The sequence below is a fragment of the Crocodylus siamensis genome, chromosome 9 (assembly GCF_052110815.1).
Source record: "Crocodylus siamensis isolate JL-2025a chromosome 9, ASM5211081v1, whole genome shotgun sequence".
NCBI lineage: Eukaryota > Metazoa > Chordata > Crocodylia > Crocodylidae > Crocodylus > Crocodylus siamensis.
In genome coordinates, this window is record NC_143403.1 from 67,412,242 (window position 1) to 67,429,871 (window position 17,630).

Consider the following 17,630-nt stretch of genomic DNA (forward strand, 5'->3'; position numbering starts at 1 on the left):
AATGATGTCCCAAGCACGAGATAGTCAGAGTTGGGAAAAATCACAGAAAATGAGGGTTGGAAGGGACCTCAGGAGGTCGCATCTAGTCCAACCTCCTGCACAAAGTAGGACCAGCCCCAATGAGACTGTCCCAGCCAAGACTTTGTCTACCCAGGTCTTAAAACCTCCAATGATGGAGAGTCCACCACCTCTCTGTGTAGCTTGTTCCAGTGTTTTATTACACTCCTAATGGGAAAATTCTTCCTAATATCTAACCTCAACTTCCCTTGCTGCAACTGGAGCCCATTGCTCTTGTTCTGTCATCACCGAGAACCGTCCAGCTCCATCCTCTTTTGAACCACCCTTCAGGGAGTTGAAGAGCAAGGATAATCTGCAGGATAGAAGGGGCTGGATTTCAGAGACATTAAACAAGTAACCAAATTTAGATAATGGCCGAATGTGTGAATCTACAAAACAAAGGACAAAGTGAAAGGGCAAAAGTCTGGATTTGACAAAGACAAAGGCAAAACGTCCATTGACTTCAGGAGGGCCAGGATTTCACTCCAAATCATCCCATCTTTGAAAGGTTCCCCCTTCCATTCATGCCCACATAAGCGTAAGCTGATACAGCCGCAGGGCAGAAGTTTCACGGAAGTTACCTGTTACTTCCCCAAAAACAGGACCTCAGTTTAGCAAAGAACCAAAGCACGGGCTGACTTGAGGAATGTGAATTATCCCATTTCTATCCAGGTATTTAAGCCTCTAACCAGGGGCTGAACCAGCTGGTCTCTGTTCTTCATTGCACCCAGGGAAAGCAAAGCCAGGGAGCTGGATACGGTTCCCTGTTTCTCAGCTGTCTCATTCAGAACAAAGTTGTACCTTTAGGGGACAGCTTTAACTTTCATTGCTGACAACCTCCCCTGGAGAGAATCGGGCAGAGCAGAGCCCCAAATCACTAGGCCTGTGAGAAGCACCTAGTATTCGCGCTTCGGATTCAGATTCGGCCAATTTGGGGGACAGTGATTCAATTCGGTGATTCGAATCACTGTCCCAACTGGATTCAGCCAAATACGATTCAGAGATTCAGCTAGTGCTGAATCTCCAAAATCAGTCCGGCCCATCCCATACCCACCCCCCAGTTCAACAATGGCTGCCCTGCGTGCCCCAACTCTTGGGAAAAAAAGCCCCAACTCAGCAGGTGCTGCCAGGTGGGGGCGATCCCTGCTTCTCCCCACTGCCCCATGCTGCATGGGGAGCTCTGCATGAGCCCCCCATGGCTGCCCCGCCCACCACGCCCCCGGCCCTTTAAGAAAAACAAACAAACAAACAAACAAAACTGAGAAAACCCCCTGGACTCACCACTCCTGCTGGCAGGGGGCGATCCCCGCTGTCCCGCACCATGTGGGGGGGCTCTACATGAGCCCCCCAAAGTCCCAAGGCCACTGCAGGACCAGTGAGTCCTGGGGCTTTTCTCTGTTATTTTTCTTAAAGGGCTGGAGCTGTGGTGGGCAGGACACCCGTGGGGGGGGGCTGGGTGAATGGGGGGGTCGGGGGGGCTCGTGGTAGAGCCCCCCACACAGTGCAGGGCAGTGGGGATCTCCCCCCACCGAGCAGCACCCAGTGAGTGGGGACTTTTTTTTTTTTAAAGAACCGGCAGCTGGGGCAGATGGGGGGTCTAGGGAGCAAGCAGGGGATGGGGCCTGGCAGAGGTGCCCCATGGTCCCCTCCCCTCTTTTGCAGGCCCCCCATCCCCACCCCTAGTACTTACTGGCTCCAGCTCCCTGCTTTTCTGAAGATCCGGAGAGCTTTGCATCGATTCGGACCTGATTCAATTTGGATTTGGAGAGTCGGCCACCGAATCGAGCTGAATCTCCTCTGAATCGAATCACCACCCGAAGCTTTGTGCAGCCCTAAAAATCAGTACCCCTTCCCCAAATCTTTTCTATTCTCTTCAACCTTTCCCATCTGCACCCAACTGGCTTCCCACCTGGACATTCGCCTTGTCACCTCCCTGCCGGCCTGGACGCAGAGGAACTGAGCAAGTGAAAGCCACTCTCCATCAGTCTTACGTGGCCCCGAGTTCCCCACTATGGCGGCAGGTGGAGGACCAGAGAGGCTCTCCAGCCAAGGCACGCCTACACTGTACAAGGAGTCCAAGCGACTTAGCAAACCAGTTATTCAGGCCCATCTTCTCCAGAGTGATCTCCATCTAATCTTGCAACAGTTCTCACATGGCAGTGTGATGCACTCTCATCCCAGCACCTCAGGCAAGGCTTACCAGGACTAAAAAAGCTTTAGAAACTAATCATCCCCTCAGGAGTACTACAACTGAAAACTGTGTATTCCTCTCAGCGTGTTCTCTGTCATGTGCGCTAAGCCACGTACACCTGACATCGTGCTTGAGATCTTTACACATTATCCAGCAAAAAAAATACAATAAGATAAATTTAAAAATTAAAAAATATATATATCAAGATAAGCAGACGCTGCCTGGAGATAATTAGCCAGAGCTGTCATGGTGCAATTCTAGGAGAAAAGGATAGGCCCGAGAGTGGGCTTGTAAAATCCAAGCTACTTAAAAAGGTGAAATCTCATTCCATTACTGTCAACAAGACCAAGTTTGTGACAAGTCACGTGGTAGATCAGCACCTTCCAAATACACAGGAAACGTTTCACACATCAGCTCTTTGTTTGCTGATTATAACACCACCACAGACAGGCGATTGTCAGTGCTTCCATACCCATTTTACACTATAGTAACAAGTCACCGGCTTTAAAGTGCAGTCCCTGATGCACTGTCTGAGGTTTGCTGCTGGGGCTTATCCAGGGTCCCACTCAACCTAGTCTATACTGAAGGGGCAGGTTATACATTGGTTGCTTTTCACTCAACAAATGGTCATCTCGTCCATGCTCAAAGCAGGACCATCCCTGACTAGATCATCTCAGCCAAAGCTTTGTCTAGCCGGGTTCTGAAACTCCAAGGATGGAGCTTCCACCACCTCTCTGGGTGACCTGTTCCCGTGTTTTACTACCCTCTAGGGCTGTGCAAAGCTTCAGTCCCTGGTTCGATTCGGCAGAGATTTGACCCAATTCGGTGGCCAAATCTCTGAATCCAAATTGAATCAGGAGACCCTCTAATCTCTCCGAATCAGAATTGGAGAGATTCAGAAAGATTTGGCTATAGGCACAGCTTTAAATGTTTTTTCTATATGCCTCTAGATAGCAGGGGCTCGTGAACACTGCAGTGCTGGGGTGGATGGAGTGTCCCACAAAGGCACAGGGAGCTCCCCAGCGCACTTGGCAGCAGACCCAGAAGTGGACCAGAAGCACTTCTGGGTCTGCCGGGGAGCATGCTGGGCCTCCCTGCACCTCCCACCCAGCAACTGGTGCCTCCTGGGTCTGGGGGGGCACCTGGGGTCCCCCCGTGGCCAATTGCCAAGCCGGGGGAGGCAGAGCCCCCCTGTGCACTCCCCAGCAGAGGACCGGAAGTACTTCCAGTCCACTTCCAGGTTCACCACCAAACACGCGGGGGCCCTCCATGTGCCCCAGCATCACAGCATTCACAAGCTGTGCCTGGTACCTCGAGGTATGCAGAAAAAAACATTTAAAGCTGTGTCTATGTCCGAATTGCTGTTTCTCCAAAAATCAGCATCGAATCATCAGATTTGGATTTGGCCAAAGTGAAATCAGGGACAGTGATCTGAATCAATCAACAAATCAAAGCACTGTCACTAATTTGGGCTGAATCCAAATCGAATAGGGCCCATTTCACACACCCTACTACCCTCCTAGTGAGAAAATTCTTCCTAATATCTAACCTAAACTTCCCTTGCTAAAACTTGAAACTGTTGCTCCTTGTTCTGTCATCTGCCCCCACTGAGAACAGTCCAGCTCCGGCCTCTTTGCAACCCCCTACAGGTATTTGAAGACTGCTATTAGGTCTACTCTCAGTCTCGTCTTCTCTAGATTAAATAAGCCCGGTTCCCCCAGTCTTTCCTCATAAGTCATGTCCCCCAGCCCCTGAATCATTTTTGTCACCCTCTGCTGGACTCTCTCCAATTTGTCCACATCCTTTCTGAAGTGGGGGGTCCAAAACTGGACCCAGGACTCCAGATGTGGCCTCACCAGTGCTTAATAGAGGGGAATAATTACTTCCCTTGACCTACTGGCAACACTCCTACCAATGCAGCCCAGGATGCCATTAGCCTTCTTGGCAACAAGGGCACACTGCTGGCTCATATTCAGCTTATTGTCCACTGTCACCCCCACATCCTTTTCTGCAGAGCTGCTGCCCAGCCAGCCAGCCCCCAGCCTGCACTGGTGCATGGGATTGTTCTGTCCTAAGTGCAGGACTTTGCACTTGTCCTTGTTGAACCTCATGAGATGCCTTTTGGCCCAATCCTCTAGGTCACTCTGAATACTAGCCCTACCCTCCAGCATATCTACTACTCCCTCCAGCTTGGTGTCATCTGCAGACCTGCTGAGGGCACGCTCTTTGCCATGTTCCAGGTTGTTGATGAAGACATTGAACAAAACCGACCCCTGGGGCACTCCACTTGATACTGGCTGCCAACTAGACATGGAGGCATTGATTACTACTCTCTGAGCCCAATGCTCCAGCCAGTTTCTATCCACCATACAGCCCGTTCATCCAGCCTGTACCCTCTAGGGCTGTGCAAAGCGTCAGTCCCTGGTTCGATTTGGCAGAGATTTGGCCCAATTCGGTGGCCAAATCTCTGAATCTAAATTGAATCAGGAGACCCTCTAATCTGTACATTGCCTGCGAGAAGTCAATCTTTATCTAAAATTCCATCAAGTGACTTTACTAACCATGGTATTGTGAATTCTTTAAGTTTTTGCAGGATTCACTGGGTCATTTATGTTATTTTGGACATTAGTCTTTTTTAAGGACTACCCTAGCTTTAGGAAAAAAAGGTTATTTTAGGTTTCTTTCAGGATTTTTTTCTCCTTTTTACTGTCACACAAACTTTTGTTGCAAGGGAAACAGCTTCTACGAATCAGAAATGAAAACATCCCACAGCCCAAACAAAATGTTTAAGGAACTCTCTAACTTTTCAGGTTTGAGTACATAATGAGGAAATAAGTGTAATCTGGGTGGTACTCCAAGAGGTACCCCCTCTCCGATTGAAGGGATCAAAGCAGGTGCACAAGTGCTGTGGGAGGTGTAGGGACTCTCCTCCCCTACGGAGCAGAGCCAGACCGCCAATGGGGACTTAACCATATACCTTTAAAAACACTACAATGCCCCAAGGGGGCAGGATTCAACAAAGGTTAGACGCTTACAATCACTGACAAAATAGGGTTAACAAAATACAAAACTCAAACAGCAGAACAAACAATACGGGTTGGTGAAATATACAAAGGGCACAAAATGTCAAATGTCAAGGAAATATAGGGCCTTGGGGCCTGGACGGGGAGAAAACACAACGGCCCCTTTCCACTGCAAGATTTACTTTTTGTTATCTCACTCACCCCAAGTCACCTCAGCTGGGACTCGAACCCAGAGCTCCCACATGGGAGGCAGGAACACTGCCTCACAACCACCACTGGTGGCACTGCTCCAGCCTGCTAGGGGTCTTGACCTTCACAGAAGCCTGGCCTCTGAGTGGAAGAGCTGGAAGCAGAGCTGGGAACCTCTCAGGTCGCTGCTCAGATCCTTCCTGGAGCAGGGGGAGCCTCTCCTGCTGGCTGCAGCCTCTCCTGGGGGATCCTGGAGCCCAGTGGGGGCCTCTCCTGCTGGCCGCACGCTGCGCTGCTGAGGGTCCCACTGCTGCCCACAGGTCCTGCTCTTTCAGGCTGTTCTGGGGCACTGCTCCCGCCCCGCTGGCTCAGCTCTTACCGGCTCTGTAGAGCTCCTTCCTTGTTGTCCCTTGCTGGTCTCTCCCCGCGTCAGCCCACGCTGCCCCTTTTATCCCCCTCCAGATAACCCAAGGGGACAATTGGGACACGGAGTGGGGGGGGGGTTGAGTCTCTGGGGCCTGATTTGTGCGGAAAGGAAATTCCAAGTCCTCCCATCATCTTTTGCCCTTTCAAAACCCCTGGGCCAGGTCACTGCCAGCCAGCCCGTCACATAAGAAATGCTGTATAAGTGCTTTGAACTGAATCCATCCCCAAAATAAAGAGCCTAGTTCAGTACCACTAAAACAACGAAAGCCACTCAAGGACTTCGATGGATATAGGGTGAGGCCTCAAACCTTCATGCCACACCACTGTAGGTGGGAGATGTGGGGGACACCAACCATAACAATGATCAATGCTTTCCATTAGACCACCCTCTTTCCAGTTGCTTATCATTTTAACCATTTTTAATTGTTTAGCTTAGGATTCTCCATGTCAGGTCTCTACTATAGGCAGAATTCCCTTTCCTCCCTGTAATTTTAGCCCCAAGAATGTAGCTATCTTCAAAAACAAGTCAAGAAGCAAAATATTTTACCCACGTGAGATGCTGATGACCTTTATGTACAGTCTAGCACCCACATAATTTGGAACAGGGATTTGATATTGGGGTGGGAGGGGAAGCAGGATCAATTATGTGTTAAGGGGGAAAAAAAAAAGTCAAAATATTGACTAACTCCTTATTAAGAGATGCCATCTACCCTGTGCACTAAGAGAGGCATCTGTTCCCTCAAAAAAATATGATTGCATTTCATAATGCATTTATCCTGGAGGCAAAATTAAGGTCAAGTAGGGAATTTTTGACATTTCCTAACTTCTGCAACTTCAACAATATTTTTAATACAGTTATTTTGTATTTGTACAAACACAGATGCAAAATGAGAGCTAAAATGTGGCTCGGTTGTCACTGTTGGCATATCTTTAGAAAAGATGCAATTTTTTCCCCACGTCTCCAGTAATGGTTTAGTTCCATAAGTATTCATGAATGCAGTTAACATATCTGATTAATTCGAGACCACTTTTTCCCCATTCCACTGCTGCAGGATTTTTATCCTCTGGTTTGCCATAGCCATTTTTTTTCTCTAGACAATATAGTAAACCTACCTTGCTGCCTGCTTCATGATTTGGTTTTAAGCGACAAAGGGCATGTTAAGCTTGTTCCTACTTGACCATGCTGGGCTCCCGATGTTCTGCGCTTTCATTTTCAACAGAATTCTAGGTTTAAAATCTGTTTAGTTTCCCCTTCATCTCTTGGCAACTACTGCCAGGAGACAGCCTCCTAACGATCTTTGACTGGCCCACCATTAAATACGATTCATGTTTCCACATATCTTTCATTATTAAACACTGAAACCTTGTAAGCCAGTTTTAATGCCTTGTACGATTTGTTTCCTTAGTACAGAGACATAACCTCCTCTGTATGGATTTATGTTTATTAATATAAATTCTTAATATCATTTCTGCTGGCGAGAGTAATCAGTAAAAGCCAAACACTCATGTATTACACCTTGTACTAACTCATCCAAAATCAAGAAGTAATCTCTGTTCCTGCAATATGTGAAGCGTGACAGAGAAATATATAATTACTTTCCTTTAATTTGCTTAGGTAACAAATATCTAGGGGGCACGAGGTTCCCTCTCCTGCCATTCCTCTAAACTCTGGAGTGGCTACATCTCCACTACAGCCCGTTTCCTCAGTCTCATGTAGGATTTGTTAACTAATCTCAGCTTTTTAAGGATCCCTCCAGTCTATTTCCACGCTACTAATAGATTAAAGAATGACAGGCCATTTCTTTAAAATGTGTGTGGGTATATGCCTACCTTTTGTCTATGAACTCGACACAGTAGTACTATTAGTACACAGCCTTAATTATCATTATATTCGGGCTGACATTTAAAAATGGGGAGACCGGGAAAGTAACACCAATACTGCATGCATTGTTAAAAAACAAAGGGTCATGGTTTCTTAGGTGAGACTATTTCTTTTATTAAAATGCTCTTCCTGCAGTAGCATACCTTCATTTTTCTTTTAAATTTGTCCTTAGCCTCTCAAGATGGAGTTAAATAATAACTGTGCAGTTCAAGAACAAAATGTTAAAACATCCCCAAGTGTGAATGACTATTTGATGAGGCTTCGGTCTTTTCTAGTTAAGCAAAAAATCATCCTAGCATCTCTCATTTTTAATGAGTCCTCCACCTATATCAAGCAAAACTCTTTGCCAAAGTTGATAACAAAATACGTGCGTATTTCTGCCTCGCTCCTTCAGCATTTCCTTTTTTCCCCTCATTTTGTATATATGAAATTCTTATGTTAGCAGGTGTTAAGAGCCGCGTGTGCGCATCACAGTCAGAAATTCTCCTATCCTCCCTAATACCCATCAGCTTTCCGGGATTTAATGCAGTGGTACCCAAACTGTCAATCGCTATCGACAGGTCGACATGGTCAATCCTGGACTGGGGGGAGGGACTGGGCACGCATACCTCCCCCCCCCGCCACCCCAGCCCAGCAGGTCAGTCTGTGGGGGAGGGAAGGGGCAGGGGACAGATTGAGGCCCCCATGGTGAGGGACAGATGGTGAGGTCCAGCCAGCAGCAGGGGAAGGTAAGTGTGGCCCCAGCCCCTGGTGGGAGGATTGGAGCAGAGGGGCTCCTCTAGGGGAACCAGTGGGGGTTGGGGGGGGGGGGGACTCCCATCACTGGGCACATGCCAGTGGAGGCCCTGGGGGCACATGCCCCCACATCTCTGCATGGGCGGAGGCAGTGGAAGCAGCTGTTACTGTGCCTCAAGCCCTGCTGCAGCTGGCCACATGTGGGCGCAGCTTAGCAGCAGGACTCACATGAGGTCAGGCCTTGGCCCGGCCGGGTCTGCAAAGATCTGGTCATCCAAGGGCACATGGGGGGGGGGGGGGGCACTCGTGCCACTGGACGCAGCCCAGAGAAGGCCCCAGGGGCCTGTGCCCTGCCCCCCACCTTTGTGCTCAGGGCGCAGTGGGCAGTTCACAGCAGCAGCCATCTCCATCCCAAGCACAGGTGGAAGGGGCATGTGCCCCCCCACTTCCCCACCGCAGCCTCTGCCAGGCTGCATCGAGCAGCAGAAGCGCCCCACTTCACGCTCCTGGATGACCAGATCTTCCCAGACCCAGCCAGGCCAGGTCCCAAAACCACTTCTGTGCCACCACTACCTTCACCTGCGTCCACACAATGGCCGGATGTACATGGCGTCAGGCCCTGCCCCAGCCAAATCTGGGACTCTCCACAGTCCAGGAGAGCGTGGGGGCGCTCCTTGGAGGCCTCAGGTGCCCATGCCCCTCAACCTGTGCTCCAGGTGCAGCAGGCATCCTGCAGCAGCAGTCGTCTCCGCTGAGAGCACAGATAGGGGGGCACACACACCCCCGGGGCCTCCACTGGGCTGTGTCCAGTGGCAGGAGCCCCCTTGCACACCTGGACGAGCTGCCCAGGCTCTGATCCTCCCACCTGCCCCTGCCTCTGCCCCACTCCCTCCCTTACCACAGGGGCATGACCTGCTGCGGGGCGGGGAGGAGCGGACAGTGGCGCCAGTAGATCCTGGGTTAGACTGTAATTCAAAAAGTGTTCTCGTACTTCAAAAGGTTGAAGACCGCTGATTTAGTAAGCATTTCTACACATGTACTTTAATATGCAGTAGCCTATTCTACTGCGCATTAAAGTGGCATGTAAAAATCCATGTTAATACACTAATGCACAGTAGAATAAGCTAATATGCATTAAGTGTCACTTAAATACATCAGTCTCTGCAGACAGTTTAATAGCCAGAGTAAAACAGAAGCCCTTAATCAATCATAAATTCCATTTATTGAGCGCGTACTCCAAAACCATTGCTTTTCTTTATTATTTAGAAAAAAATTATAAGTACATTAACTTGATCTGGTGAATGACTGAAAGCAAAATGAAAGTGAATGACTGAAAGCAGTGTCCTTCTCCCACCTCCAATTACTTCATACTTAAGCTTACCAAAAAGAGGTGGGTTTAAAAAGGACATAATAGCTGCAGAAGTGGTCTCTGTGGAACAGAAATTACAATTACAACTGAAAACAGAAACTAATTTTCAAATAGCCATTTTAAGAGGGCCTCTAACAGGAGCATCTTTTGGATGGTAAAACAAGGAGAGAAAAAAAAAAAAAGCAAATTGTTTTGACTTTTGAAAGTTTTGACCTTTCCAGGTTGGAATTGGTTATAGCTTTCTTTTGGTAAGGCAGATATATTTTAAGCAGACCTCACCAGAAATTCTTAGTAAGCTGATTTATCAATGAAAAGTCTGATAAAACAAAAACAAAAACAAAAAAAGTTCAGAGGAACATACTGGACTTTAACTAAATGTCAGTCTGGAAGGAATTTCCAGTCAAACAGAAAACTCCCTTCTTTCTTGTCCTCATGAGCCACCAGTACCCTGATGACAAGCAGCACACAATGCTATGATGCAAGAAACTCTGGATCAAGTGCCAGCTCAGGAAGAGAAGAGACTTGAACGCATATCACCTGCAAGCCACGGAAGTGCCATGACCGCAGGGCTATAGGCTCTCTTGGACTCACGTAGTAGTCCAGGCTCGCAAGGGGGAGAAGTACGCCTCACTGGCCGACACCCCGAGGGGCCGCGGCTATGATGTGACAGTCAACGCACTCATCATGGGAACGCTCAGAGCCTGGGACCCCAGCAACGAGAGCGTCCTGCGTGCCTGTGGCATCTCCCGCCGCTATGCCAAGCTGATGCACTGCCTCACGGTGTTCGACTGTTGGTCCTGCGACATCTATGTGGAACACATCACAGGCCACCGCCAGTTCTCTGACCCCCACCAGATGAGCCATCGCCAGACCAGACCCAGAGGGGACTGCCTGAACCGCCCCCACCAGACGGACCTTTACTTCAAGAGGTTTCTTCAACCATGGACAACCCCACTCCACCCGAAGAGGACCCCCGCAATGACACTCCATATGGACTGAGACTATTCCTTCGAACCACTTCCTTCACCATTGCGGACCACTGTAACAGGTTTGTGTGCATCTATCTCCTTTCTCTCTCAGCGTCGCAAATCCCCTCTCTCCCCTTCCCCATTCCCCGCATCCCCTGCCCCCGGGCTTAGATGGCTAATTTTCTATCTCCTGTAACCTAGTTGCGTTCCCCTCCTCACCCCCATCCCTCTATTGTTAATCCATCACTCGGGCAATCTGTATTTCCCCATCAGCTTTGTCATCTTTTTTGGATTCCCAATCCTAAACATTTATTAATAAAAAGTCAGCCTCTCATTTTTCATGACAAGCTTTGAAAGGTCTGTTTCATCCCAACATGAAATGGGAGGGGAAAAAAAAAAAAACAACTTTTGATCACTCCAAAGCTTTTCTGCAATGGGAAAACCATTTCCTGGCCAGCTCCAATACTGAGTGCTTTTTCAACGCACTAAACTGACAGCTGTTGTTTAAGGCTTTCTTGATACTGCTGCAAACAACAGTGTCAATCAGCAAATGACTGTTATTTTTCCTCTCCACTCACTGAAGAAGCTGTTAGGCTTTCTGATTTCTGAGCTAGGTTAAGATCCCAATATTTTACCCAAACAAGACAGACTCTTAGCCCTTTTATGGACTATTTTTATAAGTACACAATTCAGCATAAAAATAAAGCATCACACAGAGTAAGAGATAGGCGAGCGGCTCATAAAATGGTACATATCCCTTCTTTTCGCATACATTCAGAGCTTGCGAGCGTGTATCGAAGGGAAATCTTAAGAGTGATTTGATTTTGATCTATAGTCTCATATGAGCCAGAATGGAATACATTACGCTCCACTTATAACAGACATGATTAAAAACAATCAGTTATATTGGGCAAAAACATATTTCCCAAGGCAAACTCCAATACATTTTTCACTGGCAATAAGACACAGAAATTCTGTATTGTATATAAAAACCTTCTGGGCTTTTATGGACATTACTAATGGCCTGAAAAATAGGGAGAGCCAGCGAAGGAAGTTGTATAAATTAGATGTAGGAGCTATAGTGATTCCATTTCCCACAGCATAATTCCTTGCTAACTGTGTAAACTGTAGATGAATACATTCTCCATAGGCAACGAGCGTATGTCATTTGAAACACTAACGGCAACGAGTTGCCTCCACTCTCTGATGGGGAAGATCAGTGAACGGGTAACAGATTTGCATTCTTCTTCTTAGCTTCAGCATTTAAATTGGACTGCACAGAAAATACAAGTGCTGCCAAAGAAAGGATGTGTCAGGTGAGACTAAGCAGAGCTGGTGGGGAAATTTCTAATGTAGCAGATTTTTTGTGGGAAAATGCCTATTTGTCAAAATGCAAATATTTTACAGAAATGTATCCATTTCCACAATGCCATGCAAACCCCAAGCCAGATGATGGAAATCTGCCCAGTTCCCTGTCGTCTTGTGTGACAGGCTGCCCAGCTATTGGAGATCCTAAGGTCTGCTGCTTTGGGACTATGTCCTCGGATCAAGAATTCCCAGGGCACTTAGGGTCTTCCGGGGCAGCCCCCACACATGGATTCTGAGGCTCCTAGTTGCAGAGCCATGAGCCTAAAAGCCTTAAAAACCTTGACTCCAAAGCATGGAGTCTGAACCCCATAAGGCCCCTGCCTGAAGTCAGGGCTGTCAGGGCCTGCAGTCTCTCTGAGACAGAGCTGGGATCCCAGGGGCTCCTCTGGCTGCTTGAGATTGCAACCTCCATGGCCTATGACTAGTTCAGGAGGGCTGATGGGGAAATAAAGACCTCAGGACCAGGAAAGCACAGCTGAATCTGGGTGTCCCGGCATCCATTCCATCTTGAAATTTTCAAAACTGAAGCATTTTGGCTAAGTACAGACGGTCAAAAAGCCCAAGGCTGAATCAATTCAATCTTCGAAGGTTAGTCTAAGCTGTGTAGATTGAACTGATAAGCAAGTGAACAGACGTTCACTTTTGATTCAGGCAATGCAGCCACATGACTGCAGCAGCCCAGGCCAGAAGCTGGAGGGCGACAGAGCACGCCTCCCTGCTCGGCTGGAGCAGACAGCTTGGGCCAAGGCTAGCCCACTCACTCTGCAAGCGGGGTGTGCAGGGGAGGTGCAAAGCATCCTGGGATGCCAGGGGACTGTGAGAACTTGAATCTGGAGGGGATCTGGGACACAAGTTCAATAAACTGATTTAACATAAATCAGTTAAGTCTCATACTACATCCATCCAGTTTATCTTAAACATATTTCAGCCATTTTGAAGGCAGCTTACGTGCACTGAACTTCTGTTGTGTTACAGATTTCCAATCACTTATACTAGTTTGTGTGTAACTTCTGTCCCTAGCCAAAATGTCTGAACAAAACATCTCTGGATTAACTTCTACCAGGAACCTTCAAGAAATCCTGCTCTTCCATTCTGTTACAGAATGAAAATTCTCCTAGGCTTTTGCAGTATGCCTCAAAAAAAGACAGAAATCAAGGCTTTTGTCCTATTTTAAGTGTTCTCTATTCTCTCTTTGCTGCCATCCAGTAGGCAGGACACAAAGCTGGGATCCGGCAATCTCACCAGCAAGCTGGACTCGCTCTTGATACGTCTACTCCCGTATCCCCAGGGGAGTCAGGGCCACTGAAAAATAAACTGCACCTACTCCATGCCTGACTAGGCCCAGATAGTTGCAGAGTAGATAGCTCAGCACAGCCTTGAGCACATGCCCCAGCCCTGAACTCAGGCTCCCTGCCTCAGGAGACCTTGAGCAACTACTCTGGATGGGTACGAGCAGGTGGGACTGACTTGTTGGCAGGATGCCCAGGGTCTCTCAAGAGGCCGTGCAGACCTACCTTCAGTGCCTTTAGACAAGCTGTTTAATCTCCGTCTTGGATTCACCATATCCCACGGGGGTTGAGAGGTTTAATGGGAAGATAGTGACTGCCATATCACATCATGAGAGCGCTCTATCTACTCCAATGTCTTCCTGTTCCCGTGTGCCTCTGACCACTGTCTAGGACTGTATTTGTTGGAGGAAGGTGGAAGAAGCTAATAATGGGCAAGCATGGAATAACTTGCATTTATGAAAAGTTCTTCTTGTACAAAAGCACTTTGTGGTTGGTCCAAGTCCTGAAGCATAAGTGCTTAGGGCCCTTGCATGCTTTTAGCCTAGTTAATGTAAACTTTTGGTGGAATAGGGACTGCCATTTGCTTTGTATTTGTTAGCTGTGCAGAACAATGGGCCATTGCAGAGTGATGTTGTAACCATGATGGTCCAGGAATTGGAGTGAGGGAAAGATTTTCTGGGGTGAGATCTTTTATTGAGCCAACTGTCTAGTTGGGATAAAGTGAAACAAGCTTTCAAATGCACAGCATTCCTCTTCTGGTCAGAGCGTAAAATATACTTAACAACAGCAATTCCTTCTCCACAGATGTTTAACAATTTTAAGAGAGTTATGAAGAATACTGCTTGTTCATTCTCTCAACCCTTTGACCCCTTTTCCCAACTCCCCTGGATCTAAAAGTTAGCAGCAAGGAATGCATCTGCCTGGTTTAAGTTGCCAGTGTGTATTGCAACTCCTTCCCTCCCAAGTGTCTAACACACTCAGCGTGTGACATTTCCCAGTTACCTCTTGGCCTTTCTATTCCCAGAGTCTGGCTCACATTTCTCTACGAATTGTGTCTGCATATAACTCTGGAGCAAAACTGACAGTTAAGGGCATAGCAGCAAATATGCAGTTCAAGGCACCTGAAATGAGGAACCTCAGTTGTTCTCTAATAAGAGAGAGACTCACAAGTAAAGCTCGTCAAAAACTTTTTTAAAAAATCCTCCAAAAATGGCAAAAAGAAACCTTTTACTACAATTTTCACTAAGATATTCTAACAGTTGCCAACCATTTCTATTTAAGAAGAACAAGCCCACTTTAATTTTGATGGGAAATACAAAATCTTTATTTTTCCATTGCCCCCCCACCCCACCCCTGTTTTCTCCTTTGATGCTGAAGAGTAGCAAGCACGCAGGATTTAAGCTTGAAAGCAGATAAAGTACCACTTGGTATCCAACAGCAAGGTCATTCCAAACTGGCACTTAAAAAAAAATACAATTGTGCCTATCTTGTAATTCTGCCACAGATATATTGTGTAACCTTAAGCAAATCACTTAGTCTCCCCATGTCTCAGTCCCCACTCAGTAAAATATGGGGGAATATTTCCTTACCACATTGGAGCATTCTTGGAAATACTGAGATGTTATGAAAGAAGAGTCTGTAACAGTGAATAGATTACAGCTATATCAACGCAAAGGAAAACAACATATATAAATATTTCTCTAGCAGCATGGATTGCCACAGACATTCTGGCTGACCCGCAAGAGATAAAATCATTACTTGAGGCAAACTGGGTTATGCTAGGGATAATCAATTATAACATTTTATAAGAAAAAGCATGTGATTATTAATAGCCCGTACTTCAAAGTCAGCTTTCGATATATCCGATTCTATTACACCTACAAATTGTGCAAGAACTGTAACATTTGCTCCAAGGCTGCAGGCCAAAGGCTGAAGTCTCTTTTAAAGAAACCCTCCTTACTACGCAGTTGCTTCCTGTTGAGTTACACCCGGGATGAATTTAGGCCATGCTGCTAAACATTCAAATATAAGGATCACACACACCACGTGCTTACCTTAATGTAAACTCATCTGCTAGGGAGTCGCTGTTGAGGGAAATATAGAAAGTTACAATGTCACCTTCCTTGACAGGGTTGAGTGGCAAGTGGATCACGACATTATCATCGAGATTCAGAGAAGACTGTTTTAGTTGGTCTTGATTTGGGTAAACAATGATGCTACCAATCCTCTCCAGTGGCAGCAAAGTTTTGTGCTCATTATCTTGGCCTGAGTGTATGTTGTTTTCCCATTTTGCATCCTCAGGAGAACACTCCCCATCTGCTGTGTAAATCTTATAGAAGAGCTCCACGGTAATCCCTTCCAGCGAGGCTGCTGTTTGCTCATACTCTGAAGCCAGGGGTGTAGGAGAGCTGAACCAGCTCGGCAATAATTCCAGTTCAGCCACACATAATCCGAGGTGACCTTTCAACCTGCAACTAGCCACGACTTCTCTCTCCTCCAGGAAAGCATACACCTTCACACAGGGCAATTGCTCAGCAGGGTTATAGTCCTCCCAGTCCTTTCCCGCAATATAGAACAAGGCTTGCACTTTCAGCTTGTTGGAATATACTGAGCTCTCAATGATGTGAGACTTTAATTTCCAATTAAAAGCAAACTTATTTGTGAAACCAAATGGAGCAGAAGTCAGCATCAGCTCTTGGGGAATTGCCTGTTCAACTGAAAACGGTCCATAAGTTGCATTTAGGACAGGTGGAAACTTGGTTTTGTATATAAAGAACGACTCCATCCTAGACTGCAAACTGGAGTTCCTCATAATATCCTGATTGGCTTCTTTGAGGAAGAAGGAAACATCGGCATTGCAGATGTGATAGCTCATGGGAAGATATGTAGGCAGGTTTGAAAATCTCTGTATGCTGTCCATGACGCCGCCTCTGCTTTCCACCACTGCAAGCCAAAGGAAAAAAGAAAACAGAAAGACAATTCTAATATTTACTTAGGGTTTTTCTTTCTTTCCACGTCCTCTCAGAAACAACAATGCGGTAGAGATCATAACTGCTAGCTGTCATTATCAAGCACTTAAACATAAGCACTGTGGGGACCGCCGCTCACAATTTAACATAATCTGCCAGCACTTAGCTTCCTTTTGTTCCTGTTGGCCTGGCCACTCTAAAATTTGCTTTAAATGCCAAACAGGTTCTAGATCAAGCCCCATCAGAAGAGAGTGACTGATGAGGGTGGTTCTGGCTCTGAAAATGCCTTCTGTTTGGATTGCAAAAATTTAGAACACTTGGTTCAGAGATGATACCTTTTATTAGACCAACTGAGAAACCGCAAAAAAAAAAAGTATCTTTTTCCGCAAGCTTCTGGGATCACAACCCTTCACATCAGGCTCAGGGAAAGTTAAAGATGGTAAAAGTCCCCATGTGTAGGAAATAAACTTCATTTTTGCATTGTTTGGCTGGTCATTTTTCACCAAAAAAATTCAACCCCACCATTTATTTATGCTCAAGTTGTAACATATAGAAATCAAAAAAAAGTGTGGAGGACAGATTGGATTTGTTAAAAACAAAAAATGAAAACAAAAAAGGGGAGATGGGGGTGGGGCGGGGAAAGACAGGACTTTGACTGAAGTCTTCCAGAAGCAAAGCAAGGCAGCTTGGGTTTTGCAAACGTGCATCCATGGTTTTGCAAACCTGTAAGTAGTTTCATAGTTGGTAGGGTCGGAAGGGACCTGAGCAGATCATCAAGTTCGACCCCCTGCCCTGGGCAGAAAAGGATGCTGGGGTCAAATGACCCTGGCTAGGGGATTGTCTGGCCTCCTTTTGAAGAACCCCAAGGTAGGAGCGAGCATCACTTCCCTTGGAAGTTGGTTCCAGATCCTAGCCGCCCTGACCGGGAAGTAGCGCCTCCTGATGTCTAGTCTGAATCTACCCTCTGCCAGCTTGTGGCCGTTATCCCTAGTCACTCCTGGTAGGGCTCGGGGGAACAGGGACTCCCTCAATGCCTGCTGGTCCCCCTGACTAGTTTGTAAATGGCCACGAGATCCCCCCTCAGCCTTCTCTTGTGGAGGCTGAACAAGTTCAGGTCCTGTCGCCTCTCCTCGTAGGGCCTGCCCTGCTGCCCCCGGATCATGC

At 47.1% G+C, this 17,630-nt stretch overlaps 1 protein-coding gene across 3 annotated transcripts in view; it reads right to left on the reverse strand.

Moving 5' to 3' along the window:
* Positions 1-17,630, reverse strand: part of TMEM132B (transmembrane protein 132B) — a 374,298-nt gene that overhangs the window by 268,959 nt on the left and 87,709 nt on the right. For all 3 annotated transcript variants that reach the window (XM_090063009.1, XM_090063007.1, XM_090063008.1), the window contains exon 2: positions 15,552-16,440. In XM_090063009.1, coding sequence (XP_089919135.1) covers positions 15,552-16,440 — 889 coding nt within the window. The remainder of the gene's footprint in view (positions 1-15,551; positions 16,441-17,630) is intronic.